Source organism: Phascolarctos cinereus, unplaced genomic scaffold (assembly GCF_003287225.1).
Source record: "Phascolarctos cinereus isolate Bilbo 61053 unplaced genomic scaffold, phaCin_HiC Scaffold_1;HRSCAF=81, whole genome shotgun sequence".
Taxonomy (NCBI): Eukaryota; Metazoa; Chordata; class Mammalia; order Diprotodontia; family Phascolarctidae; genus Phascolarctos; species Phascolarctos cinereus.
In genome coordinates this window covers 142222141-142239336 of record NW_027555514.1, presented here as the reverse complement: position 1 = coordinate 142239336, position 17196 = coordinate 142222141, and the positions used below count along the sequence as shown (strand labels likewise).

General features: G+C 39.7%; 1 protein-coding gene and 1 long non-coding RNA gene across 3 annotated transcripts in view; one reads left to right on the top strand and one right to left on the bottom strand.

The window, feature by feature from the left end:
- The window catches only part of NAMPT (nicotinamide phosphoribosyltransferase), a 50870-nt gene extending 43051 nt beyond the window's left edge, over positions 1 to 7819 (bottom strand). Inside the window, exon 1 of one of the 2 annotated variants that reach the window (XM_020984577.2) lies at positions 7663 to 7819. In XM_020984577.2, the coding sequence (XP_020840236.1) occupies positions 7663 to 7719 (57 nt within the window). In that variant the 5' untranslated portion in view covers positions 7720 to 7819. Of the gene's footprint in view, positions 1 to 7449; positions 7548 to 7662 lie in introns of those variants that run through there. The other variant, XM_078154413.1, reaches the window with a different exon arrangement.
- LOC144457144 (uncharacterized) overlaps positions 6687 to 17196 on the top strand; it is a 336988-nt gene continuing 326478 nt past the window's right edge. Inside the window, exon 1 of the long non-coding RNA XR_013486501.1 lies at positions 6687 to 7066. This is a non-coding gene — a long non-coding RNA (uncharacterized LOC144457144). The remainder of the gene's footprint in view (positions 7067 to 17196) is intronic.

Genomic DNA, 17196 nt, shown 5'->3' with positions numbered 1-17196 from the left:
AAATGAGTTGTGGCACATGAATGTAATGGAATATTTTTGTGCAAACACAAAAGATGATTTCAAGAAATATTCAGTAGCATGAAATGACAGCGTGAAGTAAGGAGAACCAAGAGAACAATTTATATGAAGATATCGACACTGTAAGACTCTGGTAAATGTAATGTCCAACTATATTTCCAGAAGACCTATGATGAAGCATGTTACACACCTCCTGATAGACACAGGGTGCAGAAAGACACATACAAGGCCATGGTCCTTGTCTAGATTCAGTTCTGCTTGATAATATTTACTCATATGAGTTGGGGTTTTTTTTCTTTCTTTTTCTTGGTTTTTAATTGGGCGGGGGTTGGGGGTAGAGAAGGAAGGTTTGCACTGATAATACCAAAACAAAGGCCATTGTGCAACACTTAAAAAACATATACTGAAGAGAAAAGAAGGAAGTTCAAAAGAAGCACAGACAAGCAGGGTAGTTTTGAAAGTAATGTTCAGACTTTATTACACTTAAAAAGAGCAAGTGGAATGAAATGAAAATTTGGGATTTCATGTATACTAGTTTGTATTCTGCTTTGTGTATGGAAACATTTGTTTTGCTATTTAAGTTCAAAATAAAAAATACTTTTAAAAACAGTATATGACTTACTCCAGGAAAAGATAGATTATTATAAAAATTACCTTTGTGCTAATATAAGATGCAGCTCTTCAAATTAAACTGGTTCCCTATTATAAATCAGACTTGCTGTTATTCAGTCATTTTAGTCATATCCAACTCTTTGTGACCCTATTTGGGGTTTTCTTGGCAAAGAAACTGGAGTGGTTTGCCATTTCCTTCTCCAGCTTATGAAGAAACTGAGGCAAACAGGGTTAAGTGACTTGCCCAGGGTCATACAGCTAGGAAGTGTCTGAGGCCACATTTGAACTCAGGAAGATGAGTATTCCTGACTTCAGGCACTCTATCCACTGAGCCACCTAGCTGCCATTATAAATTAGTACAAGAATAATATCTTATTTATCTAGGTGGCATCAACTTGTGCTATATACACTTTCGTGTACTGTAAAGTTTCTAGTCTAAGTCTCTAAAGGTAGTTCTCTCTACTATGGAGTATTAACCAAGCAATTCAACAACGGAGAGCAAAACAAAACACAGTACCCCAGAAGCTGGGTATGCTTTGATCCTTGTATGAATTAATTACATGTCAATTACAAAACCACCTTATAAATATTTAAATTATATTAGCATATTTCTGTGAAACCCAAGTCTAATTTTCTCAAGTGTTTTTAAGGCTATCCCTCAGTCAAACTGTCATCTAATCAACAGCTTCTCCTAGTATCATGGGGCTGTATGGTCAAAAGTGATTGCCATTCTGCTTTTTCCATTTTGCTTACCGGTTAACTATCATATGCTAGGAAATATTTAGAGCCCACCATTTTATAGCCCCCAAAGTAGCAAAATACTCCGTTTATTTTATGAATGTCTACATAACAGCATGTAAGGTCACCTGCAGAATCATCAAGTCAGTGAAGTTCTGAATCACATTTACATATTACCTTTCTTCCCCAAAAGGCAATAGGAACTGGATTATTCAAACTTGGCTTTAGTGCTACAATCGACAAAAAATTCTATTGATGGCTACAGATTCTACAAAAAAAGAAAATAACTGAAATGTAATTTTATGATAATAATTATTTCAGAAACACTAAATGTATATTTGAGAGCCTTTAAATCTGTAACTATTTATTGTTTAGATACATATCCCTCACTGTGCTCTAGAATCATTTCTCCCACTGCCAGTTGGGTGATTTGGGACAAATCATTTAAACCTCCTGGGCTTCAGTTTTCTTAGACTACAGCATAAAGGGAGAATGGACAGATTAATGGATCACAACCTTTTCAAATATGAAAACCCTTTTTAATGTATAAAAGTTTCACGAACTCCTAAGATAGCAATTTTACTATTAGTATATTGAGAAAATAGAACAAAGCTAGTATGAATTTATAAATGCTTTTAAATGAATTTGTATTTTGTTACTCATATTCATATATTTGAAAAATAATAACACATATACTATTAGACATTGGTCACTCTACAGAAACGCTTGCTTATTTGTTATGAGTCATGGCATACTTGATTTTTGGAACTAAGGATCAAAATGCCAATGCTTGGTATACAAGAGCTACTGAGAGGTTAAGAGGCTTGTCTATTGTCACATAGTAACTGTGAGTAAGGATTTGAACTCTGGTCCTTCTGATGTCAAATACGACATTGTATCCAATATGCTACACTGGGCTTCTTATGAAGAAAATATTTTGTTAATCTCAGGTTTAGTCTGAAAAGGGATAAAGTAGGAACAGGAGAAAAAAAGCCTCATTCTCCTTGGTTCTGTTCCTTGACTCTAAACAGATCAGGCATTTGTCAGGAGCTCCACAAATTGTTAGCATTGAACTAGGAGAGTCACACACAATAATGACTGACAATTACACAGTACTTTAAATTTTAGAAAAAGCTTTATTTACATTATTTCATTTAAGCTTCAACAACCTTGTGAGGTAGGCACTATAGATCTAGAGATGAGAAAACTGAAACCTTCAAATATTTGCTGCATGAAGATGATTTTATTACTTTTTAAAGTAGGACTACAGCTCTAATTTTACACTAAAAATCAAACAGCATGGATTACATATGCAAAATTTCACTTTATGCAAAACTTTTTAGGAATATACTTATTTGGGAAAAACAGAAAAATAGTCAAAGCAACACTGATCAACTGCCAGTCATCTTTGTGAAGAAGAAAACAAAAACAAAGCAACTTGGAACTTTTAGATTTAGAGAATGTGGATTCAGAGGAGAAGGGAAGAATCCTAGTGATATTGGAAGTAGATTCCTGGGCAGAGCTGGCTTGCATGCCCATATACAATTCCTATTCTACTACCCCCCTCCAAATATTGTTTCCCTTACTACTTCAATTTTTTCCACTTCATTTTGTTATTGCCTAAAATTCTACTAATTTTAAAGTTGCTTGAGTTATCATGTTCCTTTAAGATTCAGAATCCTGAGAACCTAACAACTCTTCAAAACATTGATTCTATTTAAAAAAAAAACAAAAACGAATTCCAAGTTACAAAAAAAGCCACTTAATAAATTACTTTTTAGAACAACCTAAGTTAAAGACTAACTGTACTTGACATCAGATTTAAGTAACCAATCTGTTTAAGACTGTATGCTGACTCAGTACTGTTTTTAGGTAACATGTAGCTCTGATCTTGGGGGAAAAAAATACCTAATCAGTGTATAAGAAGATTCAATTAAGATTTAGCTATTTCAGCTAAATCTTTTTACCCTTATTTATCAAGGTAAAATAAAATAGGTCATAACCCTGTATAGTATGTTGAAGTACAGGTTTGAGAAATCAAGGTAATCCCTCAGAAAAACCTTTAAGGAAAAGGATTTGATGCTCAAATCCTAGGGAGAAATAAAATTTGTTCATTTTCAAGATTCCCCAATGCCAAGATGATATGACCCAAGCATGTTCCCATTAAACATTATCTGCCTGGTCTAGCAAACTGTAAATGTGCTCCCATGGGCTAATTCATTCCCTTCCCATTTTGCTGGCATGATGATGTGGCTTAAGACAAGCAGTCCTATTTTATGACTGGCACCTTAAGGTTCTTAGGAGAAAAAAGGATCTATATCTTACACATGATGTATATCTTAGACAAAGTAATGTTTAAAAGCTATTTGTTGAATAAGTGACAAAGTATAGCGAGATCACCAGGTGAACAGGTTACAGAAATATATGTAACATATGTAGTACAACTGTTCCAAATCCTTATAAACTCAAGGAAATTTGAACTAGTGGTCTCCACTAAAACTAATCCAGGATGATGTTCATTTCTATGTGCATATTATGGGCATACAAATCACTCTCAGGCAATTTCAAAGCCAAACTGTTTATTATTACTATCCAAAAAAGTCAATGAATTTTTAAACTGAGAGGGCCTTTTCACTATACTATTTTGAACTACTGTCTCTCAACTGCCATGAGAAAGGAAGTCAGAAGAATTGAGAATCAGCAAAGGAGACCACCATAAATGACCAGACTATTAATCATCACAGTTTAGAAAACTACACCTACACCATTAGAATAAAAGGTGCTTGTAGAATTCATAAAATACTCAGTTTTATATCAGTATCTTATTAGGATTGTAAATATAAAGTCTGATAGTGAAAAGCAGCAAAGCATTTGGAATCAGAAAGACAGGGGCACAAATTTCATCTCAGACATTTACATGCTATGTAAATGTCAAAATCAATTAACTTCAGTTTCCATATCTGTAAAATGGGGACAAAGGTAGCACCTATCTGACAAGACTGTTATAAGTATCAAAGGGAAGTGACTGTGCAAAGCAATTTGCAAACTTTAAATCTCTATATACATGTTAGCCATTATTATAAAAACCCAAACTTTTAACCTATGATATAACACGCAATTTGTTCCATAACCTTTCACTGCCCTGTTTGGCACAAAATAGAGCCACCATCTTAAACAAAAAAAAATGTTAGATCATGTGAACAAAAAAGACCACGATATAATAATTATTACATAGTGTTTTATGTATATTACCTTATTTAAGCAACTGAGTTTACATTTGCTAAAGAGTTGCAGAAAAAAAAATTTTAAATGTTAAAGTACACTAAGATATAGAAAAATAAGCTGCTTTAAAAAAGTGGCATACTAGAAAGCTAAAGCATACTGGCTCAACTTGAAAGACACCTGAATAAAGAACCTTATAGAAACCAAGTGTGTGGATAAAGCATTGGACTGGGAGTTAGGACACTAGATATTTTCTAATCCCACATCTATAGTATACTCACTAATCGGTTTTGAAATTTGAGGCAAATCATTTCTCTGAGTTTGTTTTCTCATTTGTAAAATGAGGTGATTATTCTAAATGAACTCTATGGTCCTATCTCAAACATCCTATAATTTTTGTTTTACATACCGTGGTATAAATCTGCCTTGTCAGGAGATTAGAAAAATATTAGTTTAATATAGTTTATAATTCTACTAAAACTAATGTGAAAGCACATTAAGTCCATCATAAAAGTACATTATTGCTATATTTAGCTTTTTATTAGAAGGCACTAAAGGAAAAAAAATAATGTATGTTAAATGTTAGATCAATCTTTCTATCATTTATACCTTCACTTTTTAATGAAAGCAGCACACCACATTTACCTTGTTATTGAAATGTTTGTATTTTAAAGGCTGGGCTAAGAAATAAATCCTTTCAGATCTAAGCACTAAAATATAATAACAGCTAACATTTATATAGAACTTTAAGGTTTGCAAAGTTATTTCTACTTGTCTCATTTGATCCCCACAACAACTCTGTGAAGTAGGTGCTATTATTATCCCCATTTAATAAATGAGGAAACCAAGGCTAAGAAAGGTTAATTGACAGCTAAGTGTCTGAAGCAAAATTCAAATTCAGGTCTTCCCAAGTCTCACACTCTTTCCACAAGTGGAAACTTAGATAACACTTACATGTTAACATGTGTAGCAGGCAGCTAGGTGGTACAAGGGATAGAGTGCCCAGCCTGGAATCAGAAAGACTCATCTCCTGCAGTTCCTATCTGTCCTCAGACACTCCCTAACCTGTGTGACTCTGGGCAAGTTACTTAACCCTGTTTGCCTCAGTTTCCTTATTGGTAAAATGAGCTGGAGGAGGAAATGGCAAACCACTCCAGCTTCTTTATCAAGAAAATCCCAAATGGGGTCATCACAAAGAGCTGGAAAACTGAACAGCAACAAGATGCCTAATAACCACTTAAGATATCCAAAACATCACCATTAATCAAATGGACTGTAGTGATCTAACACAACAATCTAATAGTTTGTTTCAGAGTAGTAGCTGTTTACTTTCAGCATGGAAGAGTACTGATGGACTTTGGAATCAGAGCTCTTGCTTACTTCTATGAGACTTCGGTTAAGTCACAACCTCTCTGGGCCTTTGTTTCTGTAGGGGGTTGCACTAAATTACTTCTATGGTCTTTTTCAGCTCTAAATCTATGATCCTAGGTTCTCCTGGTAATGAAGAGCCATACTACTCAAAACTTCAGGGACTTTACTTCAATGAGCCACTAACACTACCTGAACAAACGACCTAAAATTTTAGGTCTCAAAACATTTAAGTTTCAGAATCGGAAAAAGTATTAAAGTAACTTGTTAAAGCCACTATCAGGTTAAGGGGAAACACAAAATAAACAGCAGGATAACTTACACAAAGTAAAACAGGATTGTAAACCATTTTTAGCACTAATGAACCAGATACAGTTGATACGTGAAAGGAGTTGTAGTTAAATTAAATGTATTTAAACCATCATCTTGATAATTTAAAAACTCTACATTTCTCAAGTCCAATGAACACGTGTGAGTTTCTGTCCAAATAATATTGCAGGTATCTCTGAAGTGTCAGACTAATAAAGCATAATAATGTGTACAATAATTTATGCTAAATTTACTCCTTATTAGACATCCCTCTATATTTTTGAAAGTGTAATGGGACAGCATTAGTACACGTGTTTAATAAGAAATATTCAACTAGGCTGTGTCCTCTAGTATTAACTCCACAAGCCGTCAGGGCTCCACTACTTTCACTTTCCTTTCCTAACTTTCTCTTCCTAGAAGTCCGAAGTTAAAGTTTCCACCTCTTTATGGGGCAAAGAACACTGCTGAAAATGACAGACTTTTAAGACAAACAAAAGAGAAAGAGTCCAGTGGACTAGGGGCAAGGGATAATAAGAAAACAAGTACAACTTGGAGTGATACAAGTGCTGGGCTGAAAAGACAGAAGGAACCTACCCTTATGCCCTTTTCCACCACGTTCCTCCCCTATTTCCTCCACCACCACCCCCAACCCTTCTTCCAAGAGGGGGGTGTACCTGCTGATTACACAATTACTGTCTGAGACCAGAAACGTTTTTTTTGTTTGTTTTAAATAGCGGAAGATAAAGGAAAAGAAAATAAAACTGGCCGAATTCCCCGAAGGGAAGGCTTGGAGAGCAAGGTAAGCCCCCCTCCCCCGAAGCCCGGTTCGCCCGAGGTTCCCCCACCCCAGGGCTGGCTGGGGGGGGCGGCGTGGGCAGATCCAGGGCCTCCCCCCCGCCGCCGGCGCTGCAGCCGTTACCTAACTGACCCGCTTCCCCAGCAGGACGCCCGCCCTTCCTCCCTCCTTCGCCCGCTCCCCCAAGCCTGGCCTGGGAAGAAAGGGGCGCGCTCCTGGGGAGGATGGGGCGCGGGTCTGCGGAGGTGCGCATCCGTGCGCGGTCCCCTCCTCCTCGCCCGGCCTCCCACGCCCCCTCCCCGCACCCGCACCGCCCCACCATCCCCTCCCCTCCGGCAGGCCCCGCCTCCTCCCCATACATCGCAGTCAGGGAGCCCCGACCTCACCTGCCCCATCCCCGGCGACAGCGGCCTCCCTGGGCCCCGGCTCTGGCCTCGGCGCGGGCCCCGAGCCGGCTCACCTGCCCCGGGCCCCCAGCTGCAGCGCGGCGCCCCCCCCCCACCGCGCCGGCAGCAGCCTCTCCACCCCGTCCGCCCGCCTGCGTCTCCCGGACCCTCCTTCCTCCGTCCGTCACCAGCCCCCACCCCGAGCCCCGGTACCTTGTAGGAATCGGTGGCGAGAAGGATGTTGAACTCGGCTTCGGCCGCACAATTCATCTCGGGGCGGAGGGCGTGTGGGGGGAGGCGAGCCGCGGGCTCGTCGGCGCTGCGAGGAAGGGGAAAAATGGGCTTCGCCGCGCTCCGTTGCTTAAGTCACTGCACGGACCGAGGGGGGGGGAGGGGGCGGAGAAGGAGGAGGGGAGGAGGTGGGGTGCAGGAGCTGAAGCGGGAGTGGGAGCAGGAGGAGGAGGAGGGGTCGAGGGAGAGAGGGCGGGCCGGGATTGGGGAGGGGAAGAGCCGTGACGCCAGAGGAGGCGGCGGTCCGCGAGGCTCCCGAGTCCGAGCATTCGGCTCCTACCCGCCCCATCTCTTCACCCCACCCCCCAGGGCGGGGAGCGTCGGGGAGGGGGGGAGAGGCGGAGCTGTGCGCACGCGTTAGGATTCGGAGGTCAGGAGGAGGAAGCCGGGGACGGGGTGGACGTGAGGCACGCGCTTTTCCGGGGGGATGGCTGCCTCCCTCCTTCCCTCGGGGGCGCACGGGCGCCACAGATAACCGGGGCAGCGGCCCCGGCACGTGACTCAAGAGAAAGCGCGAGCGCCTGCCTTCCACTTGTCTGTGGCAAGCTCCTAGAAAGGGAGTGGGGGAGGGGAGTGGGGGAGGGGGAGAGAGAGAAGCGCACTAGGGGAGGGGCTTCCAGCCCCGCCCTGCTTTGGAGCTGCCTTTTGGGTGGGGCGGGGCGGCTTGGGTTGGACTGTCCTTAGCCTTTCTTGCACCTCCTCAAATCACGCCACGGGGTTTGGGTGCTGAGCGGCAGCTTATCCTCCCTCTTCCTCCCCTCCCCCATCCCCTCGGTTTTGTGGTCCAAAGGATGCTGGAGGGGGAAATGTCCCTTATCTTTGTCTTTGAAGGAATCTGTCCTTTCCCCCATTCCCTTCTCTCCTCCCAGCCAGCGCATTTCCAGATTCTGAAGAGCCAGGAGGAAGGACTGCATGGTTTAGGGGCTCCTAAACCGAGAGCATCAAATGCTCTTTGCCCGAGCCGTTGAGGGCTGAGCTAGTCCGGCTCTTCGTGCTCTTTGGAGAAAATGACTAGACCGCTCCATGGTCCTGAAATACAGCGATATTGAATGCTTTTTGAAACCGAGCTAATAAGGGTAAGAAAGGGCCTTAGATCTAGTTACGACTGGAAACAAAAGACAAAGATCAAACAGTTGTCACCGTGCAGCACTGATATTTATTATAGCTGGTAGCCTTTATATTGATGTGTTACTAGCTCCACTAAGGGAATAAATAAAATGTCCTTACTGTAAACTCATATCAAGTATATTTGTATTCCACCCCCCCAACATATTTCTTCTAGTCACCTGCATGATTACGGTTTCTGCTTTTAAAAGCTTAACCTTCATCTCATTCATGCTTGGAGAAGTAGTTTAGGAAAAATGAATGCAATAAACCATTCAACCGACTCAGTTAACCTCACTTAATTAGCTAGGTAGGTGACACAGTAGATGGAATGGTATACCAGTTACCATGAAGATCTGGATTCAGATCTTACCTGAGACATTTACTACCTCAGTTTCCTCATCTGTAAAATGAGAATAATAATAAAAGCAGTACCTACCTCTCAGAGTACTTGTGAGAATAAAGTGAGTTATTTGTATAATGCTCTGTAAAGCTGGAGGTGCCTTTTAAATGCTAGCTAGTACTATCATTTTTCTAGATTCTAATTTCTCAGGAATTGACAGCTACCTAGAAAACAAGCCTACAGTGAGGAATTTGTTTGGGGAAGGCAGGAAGGGAGACATCCAGCTGTCCTTTGATCAATACAAATTCTGGACAATTTCCTGTAAACCTCAGTTGCACCTTCCCAAGGAAGACCCTGACAGCTTCCTTGTTCAATCAGTCAAAAGTTTAGTCTCTAATTTGAGAGGATGAGAACTTCTTCTTGTACATTTCAAGCTGGGTGTTGCAGAAACATCTCAAGCTCATCTGTCCCAAATGAAACCCAGTATCTTTCCTTCCTTCCTTCCCCTCCCTTCCTCTTCCCTCTCCTTTTCCTTCCCTTTCCAGCCCTCTGTATACGTAGGGTCTCATACCCTTACCAGTGGGTGTTCTGCCCAAAGGAATGTAAAGTTTGATTGGTGAAATCTCCCAAGGTATTGGGCGTTCAGGGTTACATTTCTTTCTTAAGCACCGGGTTAAACCCAATGTACCCTGACTCTTATTGATTGGCCAAGAATAGGTCCCAGGCCAAACCGCAATTAGTGGTCATTGTTTCCCCCATCCCCCCACCCTAATGTAAATAGCAATTGTTTCTGTTTGGCCAGAAACCCTGAGGGTCTTCTCCTGCCACACTGATTTTTTTTTTTTTGACTAGGCAAAAGAGTCTCATTTCTTACCTAGCCTTAATCAATGAATGGGTGTTGCCTCAGTCAAACTGAGACCCGGGAAAGACCTTAGCTTATAAAGGCCAAAGTTGCCCACTGCTTCCAGGGCCATCCACAGTTGTCCTGATTTGTATCTTATCAGTGGATCCAGGAGGCTCCAGAGGAGAGAGTGAGGATAGTGGCTTTGCACACCTCTCCCTCACTTAAATCCAATTCACTTGCATGTGATGGCATCACCTTCCTTATACCATGGTCCTCTTCAGGAAAGGACAAACAACAACAATCTTCTGCTCTAGAATCCTTTGCTCTCTTATTTATTTGTGTCTTGCTAAACTTCAAACTTGGATTTTACATATTTGCTTCCTCCGTTCCTATTCACAAGCTGTTGAACATAGCTAGAAGTCTTACAACCATGCTGATTGAATATATCACAAAGTTACATTATCCAATCTCAGCCGGGCCCTTAATGTATGATTTCCTGGAAGATACTGTCCAGGCTCTTTTTTTCATCATGATTTTCAGGTAGTCCAATAATTTTTAAATTGTCTCTCCTGAGTCAATTTTCCAGGTCGGTTGTTTTACTGATGAGGTATTTTACATTTTCATCGATTTTTTTCATTTTTTTGTTTCTGTTTGACTGATTCTTGCTCTCTCAATAGAGACATTCGTTTCCATTTGTCCAATTCTAGTTTTTAACAGATTGTTTTCTTCTGTTAGTTTTTGTACTTCCTTCTTCAACTGGCCAATTGTGTTTTTTAGGGACTTGTTTCCTTCAGCATACTCTTCTGTTATATTTTGTACTTCCTTCTTCAACTGGCCAGTTGTGATTTTAGGGACTTGTTTTCTTCAGTGTGTTTTTTTTCCAACTGGCCAATTGTATTTTTGAAGGACTCTTTTACCTCTCTCATTTGACTATTAAAATCCTTCTTGAGCTCTTCTAAGAAGGCTTTTTGGGCTTCAGACCAGTTCATATTCCCTTTTGTTGTTGCAGATGTGGGTTTGTTGACAATGTTGTCCTCTTCAGAATTTCTGTCTTGATCTTTACTCTTCTTATAATATGAATCTATGGTACATTTCTTTTTACTCATAATGTTTCTTTATTCCCTGGCCTTTAAAGAGATTGAGCTCTCCTGCTGGGGAACAGAGGGTACTGACCCAAGCTTCTCGTGTTGGGAGCCTAGGTCTTGGTCACTGGCTTTGCGTTCTGGGGCCTCTCATGCTGGGAATTGGAGGCTGTAGGTTTCTGGCAGCTTACCTTGTGTTGGGCTGGAATCAGCAAGGCTGGAACTTTCAGGCAATTCTAGGTTGCCTGCTTTTCCTTTCCTTTAGCTTTCTTCAGATCCTTTTAGATGGGTGCTGCAGGATGTTTATCTGCCTGGGGCCCCCTGCAGTGTTGTCTCCCTCGGTTCTGCTAATGCACCGGGAGATTCCTTTGCAGTGGAGTGCCCAGGCTCCTGGTGGTTTTCTGAGCTGGTTTCCACCGGTTCCCCCACCCTCACTGAGGCACTCGGAGGTCCAGGTGTTGGTGTTTGCCTGCTCTACCACCTGGGCTTCAGGATTTCTTCACAATTGGGGGCTTTAGGGCTCCTACAGCTCACCTGGTGTTGGGTTGGAATCAGCAAGACCGGGGCTTTAGGAAGCCTTTGGTTGTTTTCTTCACCTCCTTTCAGATGAATGCTGCAGGGTACTTATCTGTCTGGGGCCCCTTGTTTTTGCTGAGGCACTGAGAGATCCGTTTGCTGGGCTACTGCACTGCTGCTCCTTGTCTTTCTTCTAGTTCAGGTGTTCCAGGTTTTTTTTTTCCATCGGAAGTCTGGGCCCTTAATGTAGCAAAGTAGGTGGCACAATGGACAGAGTGCTGGGTCTGGAGTCAGGAAGACGAGTTCAGATGTGGCCCTCAGACACTTACTTTTTATGTGACTCTTGGCAAGTCACTTAACTTCTGCTTCAGTCTCTTCAACTATAAAATTGGGATAATAATAGTACCTAACTCACAGGGCTTTTGTGAGGATTAAATGAAAAGTATTTGTTTTGAAAAATATTAGAAAGGTATTGGCACATAGTAGGTTCTTAGTAAATGCTTTTCCTTTCCTTGATTCCTTCTGTTCTCCACAGAAGCTATTCCAAACTTTCTCTTCCTTCCTCAAGTTTCCATTACTCCCCTCAACTCAGCATCTCAACTGAGGGTCTAATTACTTATTTCACTGAAAAAAATGGAGGCTTCTAAATGGGATTTCTGATGATGAACTCTAGATTCCCTAAACTTACCAAGCTGCCTGGGCACTCCTATCTCAGAATACTTGTGCCTAAGAGCTGGAAAGAATAAACATAAAAAAAAATCCAGAGGTACCATGTGCTCACAAAAACGTGGTAGCTGAGTAGAAGAATGTGTCTGGTTCCTTATCCAGCACCTCAGAGTGGTTATTCCTCTTCATAGCCCTAATGGAAGAGACTGAGAGATGGGTATGTCATCTCCTTTGCATATACATTCAATTTAGACCCGTAACCACCTGAGTCACAAGTTATTCCAGTTTTATGTTCAATGAGAAGACTTTTTTTTCCATCATGCAGTACTGACCTCTTTGTCATTTACAGCTGGAAACCAGCTCCCCCAAGTTTCCACATGGTAGGATAGGAAACAGGCAAAGAATATCTGTATATGCTTCAAGGACTACACTTCCTTTCCCAACCTTTCTCCCCCAACTACAGGCTAGCCCAGCTTTTTTACACTACTGCATAGTCTCTAGGTAATCAGTTCTCAAATGTTTAGGTTTCAGGGCCCCTTTAAATTCTCTTTTAAAAATTAATTTATTTTGAATTATCAACAATCACTTCCACAAGCTTTTGAGTTTTAAATTTTTCTCACCTTCCCTCTCCACCTCCCTCCTAGGGTGTTGTACAATCTGATGTAGGCTATACATATACATTCCTATTAAACATATTTTCACTTTAGTGATGTTGTAAGTAAGAATTAGAACCAATAGGAGGAACCACCAGAAAGAGGAAACAAAACACAACAGAAGAAAAAAAAACAGCAAATAATATGCTTCAATCTGCATTCAAACTCCATAGTTCTTTCTTTGTATGTGGATAGCATTTTCTGTCATGAGGTCTTTGGAGATGTCTTAGATCCTTGTACTGCTGAGAAGGGTTAAGTTTATCAATATTAGTCATTGCACAATGTGGCTGTTATTGTGTACAATGTTCTCCTGGTTCTGCTCATTTCACTCAGCATCAGACCATACAAGCCTTTCCAGGATTTTCTGAAGTCAGCCTGTTCATCATTTCTTATAGCACAATAGTATTCCATTACATTCATATACCACAACTTGCTCAGCCATTCCCCAATTGATGGGCATCCTCTCAATTTCCAATTCTTTGCCACCACAAAAAGAGCTACTATAAGTATTTTGTACACATGGGTCCTTTTCCCATTTGTATGATCTCTTTGGGATACAGCCCTAGAAGTGCTATTGCTGGGTCAAAGGGTATGCACATTTTCATAACCTTTGGACATAATTCCGAATTGCTTTCCAGAATGGTTGGATCATTTCACAGCTCCACTAACAATTTTCCCACATCTTCTCCAACATTTATCATTTTTCTGTTTTGTCATGTTGGCCAATCTGATAGGTATGATGTGGTACCTCAGAATTGTTTTGATTTGCATTTCCCTAATTAATACTGATTTAGAGCATTTTTTCATATGACCATAGATGTCTTTAATTTCTTCATCTGAGAACTGCCTGTTCATATCCTTTGACCATTTATCAATTGGGGAAAGAGCCCCCTTAAATTCTTAAAAATTATTGAAGCCCTCAAAGGGTTTTTGTTTATGTGGATTATAGTTACCGTATATTTACCATATTAGAAATTAAAACTGATAATTTAAAAATATTAATATAACTTAAAACCAACAATAAACCCATTATATTTTAACAAATATTTTAATGAAAAATAATATTTCCCCCCAAAAAAGTTAGTGAGAAGACTGACATTGTTTTATATATTTTTGAAAAGCTTTCTAATGTGAAGGTAATAGAAGACAGATTCTTAGATGGGTTTCTGCATTCACTTTCTTGTGATATGTTGTTTTAGTTGAAGCATATGAAGAAAATCAAGCCTCACACAGATATGTAGTTGCAAAAGGGATAACTCTTGTATTTTGATAGGCAAATAACATTGCATTAGTGTTATGAAAATAGTTTTTACCTTGAGGCCTCCCTGAAAGGGTCTTGGGGATCTGTTGGGTCCTAGGACCACACCTTGAGAACCTTAAGTCTAGATATATAGAACTTCATAAAGATAGCTGATGTGTTGCAGGATGTTACTAAACCAATGCAATTATGTTTACTTTGCTTAAGACAACAAATTCTATGGAAATAGTATGAAATGATTTTCAACAATGTTTGAAACATAATGAATTTTTGATTAACTGTCAGTTGACCAGTAAGTCCAATTATGCAGAATACCATAAGAAAGAGGTTTTACTAATTCATTTTTATCATAACCAGTACAAAAGAGGAGAAAAAAATTATTTTTTGCCCTAATTTAGCATTTTTTCTATGAACTTTAAAAAAACTTCTATAAACAATTCAAAGAACAAGTGCTTACTTGTTTATCTTCCTACAAGCACTGTACAGTAACCTTTGTTCTATTCTGCTTTGTGCAGAGAAAGAATTGGGTTAGATTACAAAATGGCTGTAGCTAATGATGTGTCAAGATCAGAACTATCACAATCTCATCTTAAAATCCTAAAATGCATCTTCAGTTACAAAATGGACAAATCTAGTATAGGCTTACAGTTGCTCAGTTGTTTTTCAGTTGTGTCTGACTCTGTGACTCCATTTGGGATTTTCTTAGAAAAGATACTGGAGTGATTTGCCATGTCCTTCTTTAGCTCATTTTACTGATGAGAAAACTGAGTTAAGTGACTTGCCCAGGATCACACAGCTAGTAAGTGTCTGAGACTGGATTTGAACTCAGGAAGATGAGTCTTCCTGACTCCAGACCCAGCACCCTATCCACTGAGCCACCTAGATGCTCAAGTTTATAATAAATAATAGTAATTATGAACATGTTGTTTACAGAGAAGCATCCTATACTACTCTGGAATTAGGTAAATTTATTCTAATTTCTTTAGTGTCATAAATAAAAATCTATCAAATAGCTCTAATAGAATCAATTTTGAAATAATCAAAGTTCGTATTATGAATTTATTACTGAATCTGAAGTCAAAGGTTTCATTTTTTTTGGTATTTCCCCCCCCCCTTTTTTAGGCAGTTGGGGTTAAGTGACTTGCCCAGGGTCACACAGCTAATTAAGTGTAAAGTGTTTGGTCTGAGGCCGGATTTGAACTCAGGTCCTCCTGACTTCAGGGCCAGTGCTGTATCCACCGTGCCACCTAGCTGCCCCCAAAGGTTTCATTTTTTAATTACCTTCATTGGAGAAATAATTTAATAGCTACTTTAATTGGCCTATGAATTTAATAGTTATCTTTTTCTGGCCTGTGATATACCTAGGAAACTATTTCCTAATGTGGAACTCTAAAATGAAAAACAATGATTATGACAATATAATAAAGGCTGCTTGGCATAGTGGATGTATAACTGACCTTAGAATCTGGAAAAACCTAGTTTCAATTCCCATCTCTGACACATACTGGTTGTGTGACCCTGAGCAAGTCCCTTAACCTATCAGTGATCCAGGCAATGCTGGATCAACACTATAAATTGCAAACCATTTGCCTATGTGAATTAGCTAAAGAAGTTTCCTCTTGTGGGATCTCCACATATTTATGAACTTCCATAGGGCCTGGCTGACATACATAGACATATACACACATACACACACAACCCAAACAATATTTATGTGTTTATTCAATATCTATAATGTGTGGAATAGTGTGTCATGAGCTGGGGATATGCAAAGTTTAGGTAAAAGAAATTCTCTAACCTCAAGGAGTTTATAGTCTAGATTCAAATTGTTTTTATCTCATTTAAAGCCCTCTACTCTCCTTTGTAACCTCAACCTCATTTAATAGAAAAAGAAAACCCTTGTGGCAAATATACATAGTCAAGCAAAATAAATTCTCATATTGTCTATATCACAAAATGTGTCTTATTCTGCATTTTGAATCTTCCATCACTTCTCTATCAAGAGGTGGGCAAAGTAGTCCTATCATCAGGTTATAAAATAATAACAAAAATAACACATATCACTTTAAGCTTTACAAAACACTTTATATATATTATCTCATTTGGTCCTCACAGTAAGCCTATAAAGTAGGTACCATTATGATCCAGGTGAGGAACCAAGTCTTAGAGAGGTTAGTTGACTTGTTCTGGATCACATAGCAAAAAAGAGTGCCAGGCAATATTTGCACTCAGTTCTTCCTTACTCCAAGTCCAGCACTCAGTCCTCTCTCTGTGCCACCTAGCTGTTTGCAGACAACCAAGGACAGGTCCTTTAATGTTGGAACTAGATGATATTCTCCTTCACATTCACAGTGTCCTAGAACAGGACTAGTACAAAATCTAGGGTATCCAACTCATGCTTTTAAAAAAAAAAAGGCTTGATGTTCATATGTAAAACCATACCATAAGGTACCCATCATTGCCATGGCAAAACAGGAAGAACTGGTCTTTCCTACTTTTATGTATTCATTCAGCTACCCTTTTTGACTTCTTTAAGGTTGATGTTGATACTTATTTTAATATATATAGAATAATTAAAAGGGTGGAGAGAGAGAGATCACAATGTGTTTCTTAGTACTTTTTACTCTTCTCAGGCATTTGATGTATATAACAAATCCCTGAAGTGATGATATATATTCAAATTTGCACTATTTGAAGTTATAATTATATAAAATATGGTCATTGGTTCCAGCCCAGAGGAGACTTGCAGTGCAAATTCAAATAATGAGACCATATCAGGGTATTTATTTCGCACTTATCAGGACTTAGCTATTTTTCTAATTTGTATTGTATTCTTCTCCCCTCTTTGATTTTAAGCTCTTTCAGGTGAGAAATATAGGTCTTAAATATCTTCATATCTCTCCCAAGGTCTTTAAAGGCATTCTGTGTATAACAAGTGCTTCAAAATATTAATTGAATCAATGAATTTATCTAGGAAATTGTATCTTCCT